At 40.2% G+C, this 17,083-nt stretch overlaps 1 protein-coding gene across 1 annotated transcript; it reads right to left on the reverse strand.

Moving 5' to 3' along the window:
* Nucleotides 1–11,820: 11,820 nt before the first annotated feature.
* Nucleotides 11,821–15,490, reverse strand: glula (glutamate-ammonia ligase (glutamine synthase) a). Its single transcript, XM_084912772.1, has 7 exons — nt 15,381–15,490; nt 14,562–14,749; nt 14,320–14,481; nt 13,493–13,639; nt 13,246–13,373; nt 12,937–13,136; nt 11,821–12,842 (listed from the first exon to the last, which is right to left on the reverse strand). The coding sequence occupies exons 2-7, from the start codon at nt 14,725–14,727 to the stop codon at nt 12,530–12,532; spliced, it is 1,116 nt and encodes a 371-aa protein (XP_084768898.1). The 5' UTR covers nt 14,728–14,749; nt 15,381–15,490; the 3' UTR covers nt 11,821–12,529.
* Between the last annotated feature and the right edge of the window lie 1,593 nt (nt 15,491–17,083).

Raw genomic sequence — 17,083 nt, forward strand, 5'->3', positions numbered from 1 at the left:
ACATCTCTGAAGGTACAATATGTCCAAACTTGACGCAGATAGGCTACAGCTGCAGAATACCACACCAGGTGCCACTCCTGTCAAGAACAGGAAACTGATGCTACGGTTCACACAGGCTTACCAAAATTGGACAATAGGGCATTAGAGAAACGATGTATGACCTGATGAGTCTGATGAATTTCTGCTGCAAAATTTGGATGGGCATGGATCTGTCCTACCTTGTGTCAGCTGGTCAGGCTTCTGTTGATGCTATAATGGTGCAAAGGATATTTTCTTGTCACACTTTGGGCCCCTTAGTACCAACTTTAAACACCATAGCAACTGTGTGATGCTGTGATGCCAATATGGACCAAAATCCCTGAGGAATATTTTCTGAATTATACTGAGTTTGTGCAAAGGCTGTTCTGAAGACAAACGGGAATCCAGGCCTTTGTTATCAAGGTGTACTTGATGAATTTTACATCCTCACAGAGTTGTGCTGTTGTGCTCTGAGACAAATGTTAATGTCATTGACATGACACATTTATTAGGTTTAGTGTTTACCATCTTATTTTAGTGAGGAAACATTTACATAGCTGAGGCTGTATTCTAATCAGTCTTATTAATATTTGAGTAAGTTTGATAGGTTTCCTTCAGGCTATGGTTTTTATTTGCTCGTAAAGTATTTGCTTGTTAACTAAAACTGCCAAAACTTCAACTTTGTGAAACTACATGATGAAAAGTTAAGCTATCGCTAAATATACCTCTCCATAATATAATTATATGACCAACAAACAGACATCAGCATTCCTAACTCCAATTTAAAACCATGTTTTCTTCACACTTTACAAAATACTGTGTGTGAGCAGAAAAATACTCTGACTGCTAAGTGTAACCTTAATTTGCTAAATGAATGCAGCAGTAATGTAAAGTTAACGATATAAGCTGTTAAAAATTGAAACTTGTGTTGAGTTTACACATAAACAAGATATTATCAAGAGCCAAAACACCGAAACGATAACAGGCTGTGCCAGAATGCACTGCTTTCACAATTTAAACATTACATAACAATCCAATTAAAAACACCATTTAAGCTATGAGCTTTTGTGTCATCTCACATGGACAATAAAATGTCTTTCTCATTATGTACAAGTGAATGGCAAGAGACGTGACAGTTACGTGAATGGGTACGAAATCCAGTAGATCTAAACACAAAGGGTTAGTGTATTTTTACACTTTTAATCGTGTGTGTAAAGTCTGCCCGCGCACAACACCAAACATCCACAGGGTTACACAATTTGCGTGCAGGTCGCCATTACTCGTGGATGTTCCAAGTGCTTATTTTTTGGATTTGTTGAATGTAACCATCACACATATTTATTATAGTTAACTAAATCTAAACTAAAAATGATACTGATAGTGATTTTTCTATATCTTACCTCTGACATATGTCCTCCATTCAATAATAATGTAAATGACTAAACATGAAAACTAATAAAAACATCATTAAATACATTTACAAAAAAGATTCTTCACTCTTAATAAACATGAAGCAACTGCAACTGAAATATATAAAATCAAAGGTTTATTTATTCAAATAATCAATAATAAATGAAAATGTGGTTGTTTTTAAACTGAACTTTTTTTCAATTTTAGATTTTACTTATGTAACAAAATTACACAGAAAATTTATATGTAAATAAATTTGCTAAAATCAGCATTTTGGGCAGATTTTTTTAAACTAAAAACAACACCCTGGAAACTAAGTGAAACTAAATGGATTTAAAATAAAAATTTTAAAAAAATTAATAAGAGCACACAAGGCTCTAATAACGCTGTTATTACACATGTAATTTTATCATCAATGTTTAAACCTGTGCCGGTCTTGTTTCTTTGGTTAGGATGACTCAGAGTCAATACTCTGCCATAAACTATCCACCCCAGCATGACTAACTAGGGCAGTTCCCATAAGGTGTGATGCATTGGTTTTATTAATAATACTCGGCTGTGATCCATGACAATCAAAGAAAGAATGAATAACCAATGATGGGTTGTGCTACATGGAAGTTACTTGCAATAGGGCTCGTCTTTTCTCCTACTCAACATTGTTTTCAGCTTCTTTTAAATAGTGACTCAAGACGGAAGTTTTGTCAGTTTTAGAGATTTCAAAGAATTTGGAGGAAAACTTGTGTCAGATGGTCATAAAGAAAACTGGCTTGCCAACTGTTGCTACATTTAATCACAGATTTCGTGTGAATTCATGTTCAGTCAGCCATGAAAGGAAGTTCAAAATTGAAGAACATTTAATCCTTTTAACATTTTAAACTCAGTCATTTACAAGTCATCTGTCACCACGTCATCTTATGTAACACAAACTGTGGTATCTGCCTTTTAAAAGCCAAGACAAACACAGTCAAGATTAAATAAATTAATGTTTAATATTGTGTTTTCCATCTAACTGTGCACGTAATCAAAGCCTCAGGTCAGACATGTTGTACTGCATTACTTAGATATGAAGAAACAGTCTGACTCTGTGGTTTGATCTCCGCAGCCTGGAGCACCGTCACTGAGCTTACTTAATAAACACACCCCGGCTTTATGACGCCAGAGACATGCGTGTGCGTTGTGCATGCATTGTGTATGTATGCTTAAAGGGAGGTGAAAAAAGATTAACAGAAATCCTGGAAGAATAAGCATACACTTTGTAACACTTATGAACAAAGATGAGGATTCAATAGAGAAACAGACTTAGCTGCTCTGGTGAACGCACAAAAAACATAGAGTAAAGCAGCTGGGTTTTACCTCTGTGTTCTTCCTTCAGGTCCTGCTCTGGGCCTCATTATAACCAACAACGGACTTTAACCAGGTTGTTTGTTTTATGCAAAATTCTGCCTGGTCTTAAGATCCTTTATCATGTCCTGGGTGTGTGATGCAGGGGGAGAGGATGGAAAGGCAAAGGGCAGGACTAGAGTTAGAATCCCAATAACTTTGAATCTGAGAAAATATTTATTTCTTCTTAAAAACCTTTAACATTGGGTCTGTTGGTATTCACCCAGTTTCGAGGATAGATTGTATATAAAAGATGGATGTAGCTTTGTGGTCTGAAAAGTGAAGGGAGCGGAAAAGGGCATTAAAGTTGCATTCTGGTTTCAAAGAGAACTCTGATTATGTAGAAGTGTACGGGAAAACGGACCCTCAGCTTCCAGTAAACACAGTAATAACTTTCCTGATTAGTTTATGGTCTTAATTGCTAGTTTCATGAGTTGCTGCATGCAACGTGTCATTCGGTTTCTAAATCATGGTTCCCACAAGAGTCAAAAAGGACAGGTTTTAATGATTTGCTACTGTATGAGTGTCACGGTCATGTGTAACCCTAACGTCCATATTTAAAATGCTCACCTCGAGATTTCACAGTGGGAAATGCCACAGTATGTACATTCACCTTTTATAGACACCTCCTGAGGAATTGCCCTGCCGTGTTTTGTTTGTTTCAGCCCTGGAGTTTGCTGTTCAGAAAAATATTAAAACTTTGTAGAAGTTGAAGTCATATTTTATGACACAGCCCTGATCCAAAAAGTTCAAGGTAGTGCACTGTAAATATTTTTAAATACAGTCAACATTTTATTCCACCATAGAAGTTCTTTTGAACTCTTGTGCTTTAATTCACTGGACACATCTCTTCTCAAACTCCTGTAGTCCTACACTGCCCTTTACTTCCTGCAAAGTATTTACTGTAAAGTAAACTCGAATGATAAGTGTGAAGTTTTTATTCTGTGTTGTTACCTTTGGAAAGAAAAATTAGTGATATTTGTTGTTAATGTTTTGCTCACTTTTTAAACCTTAAATATTCAAGTTCATAATGCACCACAGAGAACACTATAACGCCCTTTTTACATGTTATTTGCTAAATGTCTGAATGCTCGAACTGCCGTTGTAGTCAGTTCAGCTCATCAATCTTACTCCTTTGAGAAACCACATGTAAGTATCTCGATGCATGCTCAATCATCCAGGTAAGTAAATCCCCTAAAGTTGATTCTGTTCATCTGGACGTAGCGTTTTCAGTGGGAGAAACGTTTCGTCACTCATCCAAGTGACTTCTTCAGTCTCAGCTGACTGCAGGTTTCCCCAACCTTATAAACAATCTTGGGGAAACGTTTCTCCCACTAAAAAATACGTCCAGATGAGCAGAATCAACTTTTGGGGGCACATGTAAGTAGTTAACACATCATGTCTGCTTTATTGATTTATTAAGCTTTTGGATAGTATTTTAATATTTGCTGAAGGGGTGTTTTTTTTTAAATAGTGTCCTGAAACTGTGACCTAAATTCTCTTCAGGCTTTGGTTTTGATGATTAAGAACTTGTATGAAACAAATCAGCTTTAAATAAATAGAAGAAGTGAAGTAGTTAAACGATACTACAGATTTTCTTCTAGGTACTTTAGTTACTCCTAGTATTGTTATCCATCTGATAAGCTGATAGCAATACTAGTGATGTTGCTGACTCTATATCCAAGCTCCTGCTGTGTTGATTGAGCTTGTCATCCTCTTAAAGTGTTCTAATACTTTGTCTTGTTTAATTTAAGCGTGTCTTTCAAAAACAGCCAAATCTGAATGAGACAATCTTAATCGTAAAAAGTGGAAACAGAAAATGAAAGTACTCCCTTTGCTGGTATATAGTTTTATAGAGAACCGATTTTGCCAAGTATTTCTAGTTGCTTTCTTATTTCCTATATAAGAAAAAAAATAGTCCTTGAACAACACTCTCTCTTATGAGGGTGTATAATTTTTGCATTAGTCGTGACCTGATTATTGTTTGCACAAAAGCACATAGAGTTTGTCAGGCAGGATCAGCCAGCTTAGTGCAAACAAGTAAGCGCTATGGGAAATGCCAGCATCACATAGAAGACATGTAGATGATTATGATAAGCTTATTTAAAGATTTTTCATAGGTTCAAGTTTCACATGCTTTTCAGGAAGTCTTATGAGTGTGCTCGGCTGTTACAGGTCAACGCAGGACGCAGGCTGGTTTAAGTTTAACATCATGTGACGCGTCTAAAGGTCCGGGGCTGCTTACTATGGTGGAAATCTGTCTTCTCAAGACGTTTATGGTTTTATTGTTTGCTCTTACTACCTGAAAACATCTATACGCGTACAGTTTCACAAAGTTTTACATGTTAAGTGATGTCATCTGCCTCTCCGTCTCACCCAACCTTTAAAGCTCAAACCTGCTGACTCTAAGTGTTACTCTACAAATAATAATTTGATCTTGCCCAGAAGGGCCAAGTGAGTCTGTGAATTTACTTAAGTTGTTTACTTTTTTACAGTTTTGTACTTTGTATTTCAGGCTGCTTTGTGTTTCTGTTCCACCACATTTTACTGGGAGCATTTTTAAACTAATATTAAACACTGGACCTTAGGCTCTGAACATTTTTGACTTTTGACCTCTTGCAAAAGAGCTGCACATTGTTTGGATTCTTCACCATTTCAACTGTATGTAATGTGTTAGAAGTTATATCATACATAAGTTTCCCCTGATGGTTTTATTTAACTATATGACCCATAAATGGGTTAAAAGTGCAATTCTGTTTTTAAGAAAAGAATAAAAACTGTAACCTTTGGAAGCAGTGTTTTTATTTTGTCATCTATCCTTCCACAATAAGCCTCTCATGACCGTCAGAGTGATCTTACTAATCCCTAGATGTGAAACCACTGGACTTCCAGTGTGTAAGCAACTTTTCCCATTAACATGGTAAAAAGCTCAGCATGTGCTTTGGTGGACTGTAGGTGCCAAGCAAAGCTTTGCAGACCCACATCTTCCTGTTTTAGTTGTGTACTGTCACCTGGGGGCGACATCAAAAATAAGTGGAACAACTGGTACTGTGGGCTATGCTCATTTATATTTGTGCTTGTGTTCTTTTCCCTTCCTGAGAAGACAAAGAATGTCTTTGTGTTGTGGTGGAGTAAACCGAGAGTTTAAAACATCTGCTGGTGTTCTTTCCAGATACTCGCTCATTGTGAAAAACTCCTCCGGGAGAAACTTTCTCGATCAATTTTTTTAAATGGCCAGTATTTGCATTGTACTGTCAACACTGTGCGACATGCTTTTGGCTTTGGAGCACACATAAAGGAGTCTCTGTGGTTGAATCCGGCCCAACTCCAACAGCTACAGCAAATCATATGCTAGAATTAGAGAGTATTTTTTCTCAGCACACTGTGGTCAGTGCAGTTTGCATGTTCTCCCAGGCTACTTTAGCTTCCTCCCACAGCCCAGTGACATGCACGATAGGTTAACTGGTGACCGAGTGTGGATGGTTGTCTGTCTCTCTGCATTAGCCCTGTGATGCAATACACCGCCTTTCATCCTGTGACATCAGGATAAACTCCGACATCTATTCTTTAAGTTTTCTGTTCTTTTCCTGAGTTGAATCTTGTATACAGTTTTAAAGGACTATTTTTTTGCATTAACATTAATAATACTTTTACTCATCAGTAATAGTAAAGTTGTTCCTGAGCTACAGAAGGTACATTTCAAATGGCGCAAAATGTGCTGAATACGTCGAGAAATCTTCTATCTTTGATTCAGCTCGGTTTTAATACACACAATAGCTACAAATGTGTACAAGGAGAAAGGGTGTGAAGGAGGGTGTTTTTGGTTGAGCCATCTGGAAAGTGTTGCTTTTCAATAAGCTTGTGTTTGGCTGATGTGAACGAGACACTTTTTTTTTTGTTAGTCAAATTTTTGAGCAAACAGGTTTGAGGTAGTGACTGCCACGTGACTGTCAGCTTGAAGATCACTTCTTTACACTCCTGGAAACCACAAAATGTGATGTACACATTGAAAGTTTTCTTTGAAATGAATTATTAAGTCAACTTAAGATTTTATTTTACATTATTTAAAAAAGTAAACATGAGGGTTAGATCCCAGATCTGATGAGTGTCTTCTGTTAGTTTGCCAGCAAAATTCCTTAAAGGATGTCCAGGATCCCTTCAAATGTCTTTGAATCTTGTATAATATGCAGTGCAGGCTGTGGTGTGTGCTTTTTTGTTTTGAGCATTGTCATTTTAAAAAAAACTTGTCCCTGTCCCCAAATTTCAGTAGCACATGGAAGCTTTTTTTTCCTTGCGTGCCTTATTACTAAATGGAAAATTACCAAGAAAAAGGACTTGTAGGGGTCTGCCGGCCATCCTTTGTTTTATGTGCTAAAGAAGGGACAACCCCCTGTTGATAAATCAGCAGGGAGTCTTTGGGGGAGGGGAGCAACCCTTGTGAATTTTGAGGTGGAAGAGTACTGGCATTTGGCCATTCCTCAGCCCCCTTTTCAAGCCATGGAAGTGTGGACAGTTTGAACTCTGGTGAAACTGCACAGAACTGTTTGTGACAGGATGTTTAATTATGAATTCAACACGTTCCTGACACTTGAATGGATGAACAGTAATTTTTAGCAACAGCGAAGAAGAAAAGTTAAACAGATGCTGGATGACTGAGCAGAAGTACTCAAGTGCAGAATTAAAGTGCAGATATTTTACCCTGAAGTCCAACTAAATCTTACAAGTAGATTAATAAGCAAGAGTAGCAATAAACTGGTGGACGTGCAAGCACTGTATATATATATTTTTCTCTTTACTTTAAATGTGGACATTTATATGTTTGTCTTTGACACTTTTACCGACGAAAAGACTGCAAACACACCTCCCCATTCCTCTCTTATCATGCTTCCATCTATTCCATGTTTTTACCATCGACGAGAGACAAAAGCATACTGTGTTTCCTGCAGCAGAGCACAGCCAAAACTGTGTCACTGTGTCATATGTAATGGCGTGACCAATCACAGCACAGGTAAGTTTGAGTGGCTGTTGGGGATCTAACATAAGTCCAATCACACCAGAGTGCTCAGCCAATCAGGATCCTCGTAGCAAGTGCACAGAGCCCGTCTGTGGGAACATACCAAATTATATGAGTATATGTGCAGCTGGACAAAATATGCAGCTGCATGTTATCTCTGCTCATGCAGACAGGGATGAGTTTGCATGTTTATTTCTGATAGAGCTTGTAAGCACAGCTTGTAAATGTATGTGAGAGTGAATATTTAGTGAATGTGTGGGAGAAAGAGAAAGAAAAGATGGAGTTATTCCCTGCAAAGATATAAATTCTGATGATTTCTCACACTCAAAAGAATTTTTCTTGTTCTATATGTTTCTCTCTAAAATAGGATTATTCATGCTTCCCACCAAGAAATGAGCCAGGAGACACATGTGTCCTCCACTGACATCTCCTCTCTTGCAGCTTTCTTAAGATGCATTTTGCATAAAACAAAAAGCTGCATTGGTTTCTTTCGAAGCTGTTTTGCAAATTTCATCACTCTCTCGTCCTTCTAGAGCCATGACTTTATGATGCAGGGAGCTCTCCATCCATTTCGCACTGACTACAAGAAGCGCCAGCACTGGTTTGAACCAGTGCGATTTGTTACACAACACCACAGCAGAAATGAGTAGGATTGTACTGTGCATGCACTGACAACAGAGCAGTAACCTCTAACAATGACCGATTTTCCTGCAGATCCCCGTGCGTTGTTACATTAGATCTCAGAAACTGTCACTGTGAATATGGAATAAGAGTTATTTGCATTGATTGATGCCATACTGTGAGTGCTTGCTAGCTGACCAGCATCATAAAGCTGTGTTTGGCCAGGGGGCTATTGCGCAGCTCCATTTATGAGACCCCATTTGATGTTTTTTCCCCCCTACTTACATAACATGGATGTGTGGGGGGTTTTCTGGCACTCCACACAAGAACCGCCACGATCCAGCCTGTACATTCCGGTGGTTGCCATAGCAACAGGGCAGCATCCCGCTCCATCCTTTGTCCAGTGTCTCCCCATCGTTTGAGCTTCCCAGGCAGAAGGAGGTTTGGATTCTGCATGCAAATGGAAACACTCCTAATTGAGCTTCAAAGCCAGGAAGTAGAAGGGATTTACTCATTTAGATGGTGACTGAATGCCATTAGGTGGCTTTCACAGATTGTAGCGGTGCACTGAACTCCCAGCATCCTCTTACGACATGGCAACACTCACGTGTCGAGTAAGAGGAAAGGAACTGAACACAGCGTACTGATCAAGTTTTCTTTTTTGTCACATATGCATATGGAAACACAGCTAAGGGAGGGACTGGTGCTAAATGACGTGCTTTAATTATATGGGATTTAAGTCTGGGTAGGAGAACATGGTGTCACTGTGTGGTTCTGGGAAAGCATGAAGTTTTACTGGGAGAACTGGACTGTTGCAGTGTGTGTGCCAGTCAGGGAATGTTTGTTTGCTTTTATCAACAAGTCCCTCAGCTTTGGAACAAGCTGCCTGAGGAGATAAGGTTTGCTGAATCAGTGATTGCCTTTTAATTCTCCGATCACATTTTTTATAGGCAAGCTTTTATATAGCGAAGCTTTTGTCATATTTTTATTGACTGTCTTGCTTGTGGGTTTTTTTATATTGATATGCAGTGTTTTTCATTTTTGCACCCTTCTTTCTGTGTTTTACTGGATGTTTGTTCATATCTGCCTTCTTTTGCTTGTCTATTAAAACTGTAAACTGAATGCTCTTTGTTTTGGTGTTTTGGTTCTCCTTTTGCTTAAATGGCAAGAATAAATTCATGACTCCCCCCCCACACACACACACACTTTTAGCTGTAGTGCACAACAGTCTCTAAATAAACTCACAATAAAAGATACAGTTCAATGCCCAATTAGCAACTTAGTGATTGCTGATGGAAGGTTTTATCTTCTAAAGTTTTAAAGCACAGTTTATACTTGTTTTTCCCTTCAAACTTTACATCCTGCACATGTTTTCCTTATTGGTTTTCTGTTACGAACTCAGTGAACTCAGAAAAGTCTTCTACAAAACAAAGTTTAAAAGGGTGGACAGGTTTCGTGTTTTCCCAGAAAAGACAAAAACAAAGTACATGTCTTGGCTTCAAGCCATTCACCGTCTTCTGAAATATGAGTAAACCTGCTTTCGGCATTATGATTGGCTAACCTGCGCCATGCAAAGCCAATCAGGGATCTGACTAGCATTGTGTTGTAAGGGCAGCTGGGATGTAGGGGAAAGGTCTCAAAGCCCTGCCCCCAAGAAAGGAGAGGACAGCAGAAGTAAAGGTTCTGTCACGTGAAATGAACATGTTGTGTGCTTTTTTAGGAAACTGGGTCACTCTTTTGTCTCATTATACTAGCGCAAAAAAAAAGGATTTATTTTCCATCCTGTTATTTTCTCTGTATAGTGCAGATTCCCAACTCTTTCCTGACATCATGTTGGATTTGAACACAGCTGAATTTACACGTGTTCTCTACAGACCGCAATGCTTAAGGGTAAACAATATATGTAATCACCAGAAATATGCTGAATTTACTACTTTGCATCAACTGGCAGCACCTAGAAATTTGCTACTAGTGGAAATTTACCCCAAACCTGCCACCCTCTAAACTCAACAAAGGAAAGACTTGTTTTTCTAGTTTGTTTCTTAAGTTAATAACGGTGTGCAGACAAAGTACATCCAAGCCACAACAATCTGCGGTGCTGTCTGGCTGTTAAATGACACAGCACTTCTGGGAAGACTGGCCTCTGGCTGTTTCACTGAAGGAGTTTAATAACTGTCTCATGAGTGCACCAGTTTTCAGTTACTTCTCATTCCTAAAAACGAGCCCAAACAAAGCTGCTGTTGAGCTCCTGCCAAGGCATCAGCCAGACTGAAACATCAGAAGATTTGACGTGTTGAAGAAAGCACACCCAAAGAGCCTTTACTAGTGTTTCCTCTTGGTGTATTTCCTTTTAACACTCACAGTAACAACACAGCAGTGCCAGCTGTTTTAACAGCTTGCACAAATGTGTGAAGAGCAGCCCGAGCTCCTCCTGCAGCTAGAAACCTTTGGATCAATCATGATTTTCACACTGTCATGATAGCTTTATGAATGCTCCGGTCTAAACTAAGTTTATCAATGAAAACTTGATGCTTTGCTGTCCATAGCTGGACAACTTTGATTATTCAGTATTTTGGCAAGCACACTATTCTTAAAAGTTAGATGAGAAGATAGAAGCTGCCACTGGGTCTGCAATGCAAGCTTAAGCTGTATAAACCAGCAGTCCCCAACCCCCGGGCCTTGGACCGGTCCGTGAGTCGTTTGGTACCGGGCCGCAAGAGTTGAGGCTCAGGTGTGAAATGTATGGTTTTCAGGGTTTTTATCGGTTTTCAGCGTTATTTTGTTATCGTTTTTATCGTTTACTCGGTTTTCCTGGGTCTTTTCACGTGTGTTATGAATAAATCTTCTTTTTTTCAGTACCGGTACTAGTTTTATTTTGTTGTATTTATCCGCGACACCTTAAAGGCCGGTCCGTGAAAATATTGTCGGGCATAAACCGGTCTGTGGCGCAAAAAAGGTTGGAGACCGCTGGTATAAACAATGTTTGCATCTGCATATAGAACCTGTAGGCAAAAAGCAATATATTTTTTGGCACTTGAGTCCTCCGGTCTCCATTTATACTCCTAACACTTTGGAATTTCCCCTCAATCTCACAACACTTGGCAAGCTCATAGCTTTTTATACAATTTTCTGGGTTAATAGTTGGGCTGTGAACAACGACTGGCACCCATATTATTTGGATCATTACACCTTGGTCTAGATATGTACCTGTTAAACCGGAAGTCCTAAAATGTTAGTTGCCCCCCCCACCCCTTAAAGTCTAAGGTAGACAATAACAGATGAGGTTAACCAGCTATAGTACACCACTACCTGTCTGAGCTTCTACAAGGAAGCAAGTCGGTTGGAAGTGTGGGAAGTCAAAGAGTCACACAGCAGTGTTGTGATAAAAATAAAAGTTTTAAATGTTTCAATAAAAATCACCATGTTCAGTAAATGTAATGTTTTACCAAATCAGGTGCATTATAATATCGCAGTTAACAAAAGGATAAAACTCCTTGAGGAAATCTACAAATGGCATTATGGACAGATCCACCACATTTGCACAACTTACATCTGGGTACAGACCTCTACAAAGTGTACGATACAAAGATGACCCAGTGTGTCAAAACTCTGAAGACAAATGTTGCCATTTAAAAGTAGACACTTGATAAAATGACAGAATTAGTAACAATGAAGACTGGATAGTTGAAAGGCAGTTCAACATATTAACAGTACACTAACTAGTCAGATTTATTCAATTACAAATGCTGTCCAGTCTTAGCAGCGCTACTCTGCAGTGTCCATGTGCTTTAGTTCGTTTTAGTCACTGACAAAACAGGGAATGATATGACATGGGTTACAAAACAGTGTTACAAAAGCCAATCCCTGCTAAACATGAGGGGAAAGGCATACCCTGCCATGACCAGCTCACAACTACCAAGGATCTAACACCTTGTCATGTTTTCAGTTGACCAGTCAACTTTAAGCCATTAAAAATGTGGGTTAAAAATCATCTCAGAGGGAGAAAGGGAGGAAAAAAAAAAAATACAGTACTAGTTTAAAAGAAATTAGGGGGGGGGGACGACACAGTCGGAGTCAGTTGTGGATTTAGTAATCCACGGGTTCATCTCCTTCCTCATTCAGCAGACAGGTGCGGATCAGGGCCTCGGTCACACTGTACGGGTCACAGTTGGCTGATGGGCGACGGTCTTCGAAGTAGCCCTTCTTCTCCTGACCAACATTACGAGGAATGCGAATGCTCGCACCACGGTTGGCCACACCTGCAGAGAATTCGTGGATGTTTGATGTTTCGTGGCGGCCAGTGAGACGGCGGGCGTTGTCGAGCCCCCCTTTGGGGTCGTAGGCACGAATGTGGTAGTTGTGCCTCTTTGCGAGCCTCTCAATGGAATCCTCAATAGCTCTGAAAGCAGGAATGACAAGTGTCGCATCAGAAATGCAAAAATAACTTTTTAAAGAAATAACTTAAACAAGTCCATGAAGCTTTTGCCACTCACTTCAATCCACCGTCTTCCCTCATCTCTTTCGTGCTGAAGTTCGTATGGCAGCCAGCACCGTTCCAGTTTCCAGGGATTGGCTTGGGATCAAATGAGGCGACAACACCAAAATCCTCACAGACACGGTGCAGGATGAAGCGCGCTACCCACAAATGATCGCCCATGTCAATGCCTTCGCAAGGTCCGACCTGGAACTCCCACTGCACACGGAGAGACAGCTCAGCATTACAAGTGATACTTTTAACTGTCTCTTAAGAACCAGAAAAACCAGGTTTCAAATCCAAATTCATGTTTGGCTTCTTTAATTACCTGAGCAGGCATCACTTCAGCATTTGTGCCACAAATCTGGACTCCAGCGTACAAACAAGCTCTGTAATGGGCCTCGACTACGTCCCTGCCATAAGCTTTGTCAGCTCCAACACCACAGTAGTACGGCCCTGCAAACATTGAAAGTGTTACATCATCCAGGCAAGGATCCGTGTATCCGTGCACATTAAGTCATTGAGGGGAGAAAAAAAAAAAAATAAATAAAAAAAAATAAATAAAAAATTCTCACCCTGTGGTCCGGGGAAACCATTAGATGGCCAGCCAAATGGATGCCCGTCCGTTCCAAGGATGGTGTACTCCTGTTCCATGCCAAACCAAGGATGCTGATCCGCCACCATATCCATCACTTTCTTACAGGTGAGCCGAAGGTTGGTTTCTGCAGAGACCAACATGGCAAATTACACACAATGTTCTAAAACACTTTGGCCACCAACAGTGCACATTTTTAGGGTCTCTGATCTGTAATTGTGAGCTTCTCTCATCTCAAATAAAATGAGTGTAAATCTACAGAACAATTCTTCAGTTATGTTTTATTTATTCCCATTCATTTGCCATAATCACCAATACTGTATCTCTGGTATGTACACACCTCAAATTTTGGCTCATGAGACATAATGAGTGGGTGGCATATTTCAACCATGACTGCAATAATCATTAAATTGATTAGAACTACTAATTGTGCTTTCATACCAAGAACCATTAGGTCAAAGCATATCTAATTTTATGTCATGTCACAACTTTATCAAAATAGTTGCTTAGCGACGCTGACAAACAGTTTGCTGGGCTCCTTTCCCCTCTCCCTCGGAGTTCTCCTTTAAAGGTATGCCCCGCCCATTTTACACCTTTAGACCTATCAGTTTTAATATTCATCTATCAGATTTTCAAATATTTTTATAGCCATCATTTCGTTGAAGTGGTCACATTTATGATGCACTCTTACACGCACATCACCATCCATCACCCAAAATTGTTTTGTTTTTTTTTATTAAAAAATTTAATAAAAAAAAAAGAAAAAGAAAAAATAAAAAAAAAAACAGAAACAGGAGCTCCGTTTACCTGTAGGTTTACGGTTGTACTTCAGGACTTCACACAGCACCAGCTTGTTGGGGTCTTTGCGGAATGGATCGCGGAACATGGCTGCGGGGATCAGATACATGTCGCTGTTGGAGCCTTCGGACTGGTAGGTACTGGATCCGTCAAAGTTCCATTCAGGAAGATCTACAAGAGGAGCAGAGCAGTGTGATAGCCTGCAGAACATCTCTGGCTTTCTGCGACTGCGTCAGGAAGATGCTGCTTACCTTCGATGCTTTTGGGCTCAGAATCAAGCGTCCTGGTTTTGCATCGGAGCCCCTCTCCGGTTCCGTCGATCCAGATGTACATGGCCTGGACTTTGTCCCCCTGAGGGAGCTCCATGTACTGCTGTTTGACAGCTTTACTCAAACTGGCGCTGGCGGACGTAGCCATCTTATTTGCTACTATATTACACCTGAGGATGAAGAGGGGGAGATGAGAGCAGGTATGAGACTGCGCTGCGCTCTGGATCACATGTTGCATAACCGGGTTCGGGGGCGCAAACCCCCCCCACACACACACAAAAGCAGCCCCATTGTTTTGTTTTTTCTTCCAGAAAGAGGGGGGTGAAAAAACACATCGAGGATGTGTTTTTAAAAAAAGGCACATTTCCAGCGTTTTCCTATTTTTTTCTGCTTTGGCCACAAAAGAAAAGGCGACTTTACACCATCCGTGTTTACTGATAAGATTACATTTAACGCCGCAGATGCCACCTCACACCGTGGAAAACACAAGGAAACAAACGGCTTCCCCTAAACACACCTCATCCATCCACGCAGTAGCTGATCGCCGAAAACAGGTGAGGCAATGTTACATCATTTGCTTCCTGTTTCATACACATTACCTTCTGACCTACACCTATATCCGACAAACACACCTAGGAAAAATAAACTGAGCATCCATACAAAGCAATCAAAGAAAGGCAGAAGCTCGGGTTAAGAAAGAAGTTACTGCACAAAGTCTGGAACAATGGGAAGTCTCACACAAAGAGCTGCCTGACCTGGAGGTAAACTAATACAAAGGTAGGAAAAATAAAGACGAATTACCTCGAGAAACGAGAAAATTGAAATAAAAACTAAAGGACTGGCAGGTCCAATGTGTTGTTGAATGATATCTCACTAGTGGCTCTCTCATTCTCCGGTACTGAGCTCCCGGATCCAGGAGAATTTATAAGAGCGGGATCTGGCCTTTGATTGGTCGGAGGGGGAGGGCTGAAAGAAGAGCCGCAACGCCCTCTACCCGGAGCTGAGCCGCGTGTTACTATGCGTGAGTCTCCCCCTCGTGAGGGCATCCTCATCTTCGCGCTTAATCTGAAGCTGAAGCGAGACAAAAAGAAAGAAGGAGCCTGACACGGAGGCTGGCAAACTCTTTGAAAACACGCTGCAGTGACGGGCAAAATGTGCAGTTCATCTCCGCTCACACCGCCAGGTGCGTCTCCGGTCCAAGACGCCACCGAGTGGTGGAAATCAGTGCCATGAACGAACTGGTTTTAGTGGGAGGTTATGTAATCCCGCAACCAGACATCTGATGGTGCAGTGAGGTTTTCAACTGGATTTTCAAGTTTCTTCATGATACACTCATGTGCAGATGTATACCATGCGCCTCTTTACCAGTTGTTTTTATTAGTTTAGTTTTCATTCTACAGTTGGATAAAACAGCCACAGCTGGCAAAGCATCAGATAGAAGCTGTATATTAAAAGCCCCTCTGGGCAGATTATTTTAAAAGATCTTAATGCCACAGTTACTGCAAATACTCTCTGACCTCCTGGCAGCCATGTCCTGAGGCTGTAGTTGCATACATTTTCATAGTCATCACACCATTCAGTGGCCTTTGAAAAGGAGGTATTGTCCAGACGGAGACTGCTCCCAACAGGATAGAAATGTTTCATCACAAGATAAAGGTGATCGCTCAGAGCAACCTTGTATTGATTTGCAGTGGCCTTTCCCTCCAAGGGGGACGATAAGGACTGAACCATTGCATGCAAACTGCTTCCTGCAGCATAACAAAGCCACCTCACTGTAGGTGTTAACAACCGGTGTTTCATTTTAATTTCTCACCCATCTGAATTTGCAGTGCCTTTGTCAGCAGTATTATGCAGAAACTACCAAACAGGTAACCTGTTTACCTTTACATTCTTTTGAATTAGAAGATGAACGACTGGCCTTGGCGTGCCTTTCTAACTGAATGCATGTTTTGGCTCAGGAGGGGAGCTGCTAAAAACAAGCTCTTTGACGGGTAAATTCTACTTAAAAGCACTTTTCACAAAAGATTTTTGCACATTTGGTGATTTCTGCGGTGGTCTACGTGATCAGTGGTGAGAAATCTAGTTAATTTTTGACATTTTAAGTCATTTTGATAGTGAAAATAATGGAAAAGTTGGGACATTTGCATCATGTCCAAATATCTAATAATATATCATATCAGTAAATGGTTATATCAGCAAATCATCACATTCAAAGAAGCTGCAGACTTTTCTTTATCAAAATACTTTATTTTCTCTTGGCCACTATTTAAACAGCGAATAATTTCATCTTTAATTATTTTTTGAGGTGAATAATGTATCATTCAACGCTCTAATAAGATGCCAATCCTGTGATAGCAAAAGAGTGGCCAACAATCAAAAAAATAACCATTCTCCCTTAAGGGGAAAAAACACACGAAGATGTAACCTTAGAACTAAATCCTTGAGAGACCCTTCCGCCTCGCGGCATTAAGCTCACTTTGAACTTTTAAGTAAAGGTGGCGCTG

Source organism: Perissodus microlepis, chromosome 18 (assembly GCF_051167445.1).
Source record: "Perissodus microlepis isolate ML-2025 ecotype Zambia chromosome 18, ASM5116744v1, whole genome shotgun sequence".
NCBI classification, from domain to species: Eukaryota; Metazoa; Chordata; class Actinopteri; order Cichliformes; family Cichlidae; genus Perissodus; species Perissodus microlepis.